Source organism: Leiobunum rupestre, chromosome 11 (genome assembly GCF_980474605.1).
Source record: "Leiobunum rupestre chromosome 11, qqLeiRupe1.1.hap1, whole genome shotgun sequence".
Taxonomy (NCBI): Eukaryota; Metazoa; Arthropoda; class Arachnida; order Opiliones; family Sclerosomatidae; genus Leiobunum; species Leiobunum rupestre.
In genome coordinates, this window is record NC_143394.1 from 31,465,287 (window position 1) to 31,471,579 (window position 6,293).

Here is a 6,293-nt window from a genome sequence, read left to right on the forward strand (position 1 = left end):
GTTAACCAAACGTTTTATGGTTAATCGAAATTTTGCCGGTTAATTTATTCGTTCCGCCGACCTCTAGCCTTAATTTTTTTCTAAGCAAAGCTGTTTAAAAAGAATAAAAATATAGAAAAACATTTGAAATTATGCATATAAAACTTATTTATACAAAAGGTAAATCAGGAGATTCAATCTCTTCATTGGGCAAAGATATTAATTTTGAAGCGTTTTTTAAAGTTTACCCCTGAGATTATATTTAAAACAAACAATTTATGACTACATCGATGATAATTAAAATTGTAGTACTAACCATTCGGCTTTTTAGATTTGGGTAGTTTATTTTGACAATAAGCGTGATCCCTTTTTAGCCCGAGGCCCTAACGAGGACACGACGTCCATATATCCATGGAAGCTTCCATGATATATCGAAGCAGACGAACCCGCTGAAACTTTTCAGACTAAACTTCCACCCCCACCTCTCCCACTAGGGAATCGCATGTGAAAACGCATTTCGCGTACGTTTCTACCCCTGATAACATATAGAGGTATTTTCACGCGCAAAATGAATTTTAAAAGCCGTCAATAATATTTATTGTCAAAGGCTTAGTTTACAACGTTCGTGGCATTAACGTAAGCATAGAAATCTCATAGGTACCTATGAGATGAGATTTCTATGATCGTAAGCCGCCATCTTTAAAAGAATCTTTTTACATTTGACGCATTTTAGCAAATACTTACGGGGAGAAAAATTCTCAGGAAGAAATCTTCTCAAGAAAAGAATTCCTTCTCAGAATTTTGACGCGCCCTTGGTTTTTTTTAAATGCTTTCAATCGATCGAGCAGCCCAACGTCATACCGGAAATTGGAAAAATCATCCAGTAAGAAACCGCTTGATAGATTTTAAAATGTTGCATTTGCTGCAGCTTACTGAACGCAGCCTTATATTACGGTGTATTAATTTTGTGCCTGCCTGTTGAATTTTTTTTAATAATAATATTGAAAATGACAGAGATTTCCGAAAAAATGCCATTTATATGGCAGAAAGACGTTATTTTACAGTTTAAAAGTGCAAATGGCGATGTTTGTAAATTAAAACTTGCAGCACTATCACTATTTAGGTATGTGACATGCTAATTTTAACATGGAAATATTTTTAATATAATTTTCCCTTACAAATATAATAGGGAAGCAAGCGAAACAATACAAAGTGTCATCCATGACAATAAAGCTAAGCGTGCAAAAAAACTTCATGATGTTTTTTCCATGTTACTTTACAAGTTTTACTTAAACGTTCAGCCTTATTTTAATGAAGAAGTACGTGTTCCATCTTACAAGTATACCTTAATAAACTCAAATGAGCTAATCGGTTACTTTGTTTTCAGGAAATGACTAAACCTGGCATTAACGACATCATAGCAACCTTTCTAGCCTTCATGATTGATTTGCTTATGATCAGTGCCGTGAAAAAACCACATTTATATGAAGAAATTAAAGAAGAGATAGTGCCATTTGTTTTTTCATATTTAGGTAGATTTTTTTTAAACATTAGAAATTTTGTCAAAAGTTGACAATAGCTCCTGATGTTTTTTTTTTAATGTTTGTGCCAAAGTATGTAAAATGAAGAGCTGAACGGGATGTAATTTTTGGTGGAAATGAATATTTAATTAAAAAAAAATTAAAACAAATTTAAGGCTTAGCACTACAACATGGGCCTTAAACCTAACCTAAATTACCTAACGCTCTTGTTTTTCGAAAGAACTGCCAGACTTCCATACTTCGGTTGGCAGCAGATACTCAACGCTACCTTTAAGACTTACAGTACCAAAATGTATTTCATTTTTCATAATATTATTATTCATTTCCACCTCTATAATTTTTTATATATACTACAGTACCCAAATATAAAATATTGAACCAATATTTTACTGGGAGCTATTTTTAACTTTGGCTAAAATATTTAAAAATTTAATTTTTTTTGCAGCGCATGACAGATCTTATGTCTGGGATGTAATAGGACAAACAATTTGCTTCCGTAAAAGGAAGCTTGATTATGGAAATTTACTGCAGCGTTTAATTTGTGACACTCCAAAGATAATCAATTCATCGGCTGACTATGTCAAATTCTTATATTCAATTCACCTTTGGAATAAAGCATGCAAAACTAGTCTACCAGAAAGACGTTCACTCGTTCGTTCCATTCAACCACCCAGAAAATTTCACAAATGGTTAAGTAAACAAGAAGTGGCTGGAGTCCCCATGCTTTCTAAAATATTCACCGTAGAAGATGTAATAGCTGAGTTTGTGGATGTTAAATTACAAAAATCTGTTTGGGCTGGTTTGTTAGAGGTAATTATAAAATTTTAAGTTCTTGTTTTAGCAAAAGTTGCAATTTTTAACACCCACACTAAAAAAATGCTTGCCTTTAGAATATTTACATTCGTGATGGATATGAGCTTGTCAATGTTGAAAACAAAATTAGAGTATCTAAAGACGAAAATCTACCAAATGATCCCAACTTCCATATTGAACCCAATGTTATTATTCAGCCACCGACTCAATCCAATGTTGTAGCACAGTCATCAACTGGTGAGTCAGATGAGATACCAATTAAATATTGGTCATCCAATATAATCCAGAACAAAGCACCATTGTAATCTTTTGATTAACCCTTGTTAATGGCCCGGGTTATGTGCCATAACTAAATAAATAATATTTTAAAGTTTTACTAAAAACGATTTATTAACAAATCTAGGTACAAGTTGAGGTTGTATTAAGTTCATGTCTTTTTACTAGCGCGTCCAATTCAACTGCCAGTGTTGTCTGCTTATTTTATGAGGAGTACAAAATGTTAAGGGACAATACAGACTATAAAGGGACTAGAAGTTAGACTAAAGAATACCATAAAACAACTTCCCTTTTTATCTAGTATAAGCATAATCTTTAATCTTTAATGGTTTCTTTGAAACTCTTTGAGATCTAGTAATCTTAGCAGTGTCGGACTCATTAGCTGACTTCTTTACTTTGCCATTTGGCGAAGTTGTTTTATCTGGTAGTTTTTGATTAGAAACTTCTGGAACTTGACATTCAGGAGTTACTTGAGTTTGGTCTTGACTTTGGTTTGCGTTTTCGCTTGGTAAATTTGGGTTTCGAAAAATGAACGCGATTGCGACGTAAAGCGTTACCCTTTTCTGTTCTGATTAAATATGACCTGGGCGCTTGCTGTTTTTCAATAACAATTGCAGGGTTCCAGAGACCTTCATCTGTATATCGTAAATGAATGCTTTATCCCCCTTATCAATATCCCCAGCAATTTAGCTCGTTTGTCATAATGCGTTTTAGCCTTTTCCCTCTGTTTTTCAATAGCAAGGAGAAATCATACGTGGTTTAGACTTGCCTCTGTAGTTGGCAAAAGTGATCTGAGAGGTCTACCATAGACAGTATATATCCCTAAGGGGACGAGAAATCGCCTACCTTCCACTGCATTTATTATTCAGTTGGGACCCTAGCATCGACACGAACTCTTGCAGCTGGCCGCAAAGCGACTGTGATGGGGTCTAAAAATCAGAGCGTATTCTCGTCCCCTTAGGGATATATACTGTCTATGGGTCTACCCATCATGAGTTGAGCCTGTGAAACGCCTAAGTTTGGCAATGTAGACGCAGCGTTGCCAGACGTACGATAATTATCGTACAGGTCGATAATTTCGAGATAATATTTGGGACGTACGATATTTTCAATGGTATACTACATATAGTACGCATTTTTCAATAATTCAGCTCACGCGTACGATAATGTAAAACAAAATTATTAAATAAAATTGTATTGAATTGAATTGAATTGGCTGAAATCCAGTTAAAACTGCGACTTTTAACCATAAGTTTTCAATCGGTCGAACTTTAATTGTTATTAAAAAAATGTTCACAAGATAACGTCACACAAATTAAATCTACCACCAGTTTTCAGGCATACGATAATTTTGTTTTCTGAGATCGATAATTTTTTATTTCTGGTTGAAAAAAATCATTAACCGACGCTAAAGCAGACGTAAACTCTAACTCCGGCGATTTGTCGCGAGCTGGGGCAGGGGCTTTCATCTCAGCGATATAACGTTTTCCAGACGTCGAACAAAGGCTTCGGAATATCGTAGATTTCCTCTTCCATCACCTGAAACTCCCGTAATTTTTCTCCCCCCTAAGGCTTCTTCGAGGTTTGTGAGAGCTTGCTTCACCTTTTCATTGCTTTCGCTCGGAGTTGCCTCTATTTCATACACACAAGTACGTATATAAGGGGGGTTTAGGGGGTTCAAACCCCCCCTTAGGACTCGATTCCTTTCTTACGAAAGGTGCGGAACAAAAAGAAATAAACAGTAAGAGGTAAAAATGAATTGAAATATCCGCAACGCAGCACAGTAAAATATATTAATATATTAAATATATTATTAGGATCATTAATATTATCATTTTCTCGCAAATGTATTAAAAAACTTCGTTTGATACATGTGCGGAAATGTCATTGTCAATCGTGGTTAGCACTTTCGCCTCGCAGCAAGAGGAGCCTGGTTCGATCCCAGCTTGTGGCACAGGGTGAAAACTCGGAACAACTCCTTCCGCGTTGAGTTTGCAAGTTCTCTCCCCACTGGATTAAGGGGTTTTCAGTCGAGTTCTTCGGTTTCCCCTTCCATAAAAACTTGTAGAGGTTAACGGTAATAGTTAGTGTAGGGAGCTGTTGGCTCGATCTCGTGGCATGCAGGGCTTGCCACCACCCTCCTATGCATTGTAACCCGGCCACCTGAATTAAGGGCTTCAAAAGTCGCATGATGACTTAGGCCTAAGGTGGTGCCTTGGGTATTAGCCTAGCTGATTATTATTATTATTACTTTAAATATTTCGCGCCCGCGATTTCATATGGTTGTGTTATAACCCCCCCCCCCCCCCGCCTTAGACTTTCTATATCTACGTGCTTTATTTATTTATTTATTATTAAGAAAAATACAAGTTACAAAGCTAGAATAGCTTGTATATAACCCACAAGTGGAAAAGCAAGAAAAAAAAATTAAACGGTAGAATGGAGAAACTCCCGAGTGCGGCTGCGGAAAGTCCAACGAGATTGAGCAGAAAGTACATCTGCGGGGAGGGAGTTCCAAGTTTGGATAGCACGGAAAGCAAGGTGCCATTGACGTTGTTTGGTCCGGGCCCGTGGTTTGAATATTTTCGCTGCATGACCCCTGGTCTTGCGAAGAGTGTCTAATTTGAAGAAGGTGGACAACTGGAGAGCAGACTGACCCGACCACATGCTCCAGATACACACCAGGTCATTAATCGCGTGTCTGAGAAGCGGGGAGTCCAGCTTGAGGGCCTCCTTCCGCGCAACCGGAGGAAGGCACTCGAGGCCCTTAGTGAGTTTAGTAAAACGGTTGTGGGCTTTTGTAAGGTTGTCCCGGTCCCCTTGAAGGGGCGGGCTCCACACTTCGGATCCAAAGTTGATATAGGCTTGCATGCACATCATCAAACAACTCGGATGGTATCATCAAAGAGTATGAAAACTACGTTTTATACTCTTTGGTATCATCGATCGCAAACCTGTTTACGGGAAATATTCCGCTAGCTCGAAATCCATGAATAATAGTAGCAGTACTGATTGTGCTTTCCCAACATTCTCGAAAGACACTAGAGATAGTCTTCTTATCGACAAATTTCCCGCTTTCCATTTGATACTTTTGAACGGCCTTGGCCCAGTTGCATTTCATCGCCTTGTAATCTGAAACATCGAGAGGTTGTAAAATGTGTGAGGAGTGTGGTGGTAAATAATAAAGTTTGACTCCATTTTCCTCGAACATTCTGCTTGTTTCCAAATTGACGTGACTTCTATGTCCATCTAGCAGCAGAACGACTGGTCTAGCTGGCGATTTATTGGCCCGTTTCGTATTTCGCAAAAACTCTCCAAGTTAACCTATCGACTTGAAACTTGAAAAGTTACTTTTCATATTAGGAATTGAAAGCCTACAAAGAGAGAGAGAGGCATATGCTAAGCGATTCGCATATACTATTCCTCTAGGTTCTTTAAAGCCCGAGAAAGAGCTTTCTACTATCAATAATTTTGGTACTCGGAATTTACGACCAAAGGATCCCAACACAGGGCGGGTTAGGCAGTGGCGTAGCTGAGAACTCAGAGGCCCCCCCGCAAAAATCTCTATGAGGCCCCCCTTTTTAATTTTTTTATGGCTAGCGGGGCCCCCCCGAAGCTTGAGGCCCCCCTTGAAGCTCGAGCCCCCCCCCGCACCGCGGGCCCTGCGGACCATCAGCTACGCCA

At 38.2% G+C, this 6,293-nt stretch overlaps 1 protein-coding gene across 1 annotated transcript; it reads left to right on the forward strand.

Annotated features, from left to right (window-relative positions):
• The first annotated feature begins 976 nt into the window (after nucleotides 1–976).
• On the forward strand, nucleotides 977–2,716 carry LOC149922261 (uncharacterized). The gene is made up of 5 exons (XM_090163935.1): nucleotides 977–1,102; nucleotides 1,169–1,298; nucleotides 1,367–1,511; nucleotides 1,966–2,330; nucleotides 2,411–2,716. The coding sequence occupies exons 1-5, from the start codon at nucleotides 987–989 to the stop codon at nucleotides 2,636–2,638; spliced, it is 984 nt and encodes a 327-aa protein (XP_090020061.1). The 5' UTR covers nucleotides 977–986; the 3' UTR covers nucleotides 2,639–2,716.
• The last annotated feature ends 3,577 nt before the right edge of the window (nucleotides 2,717–6,293 follow it).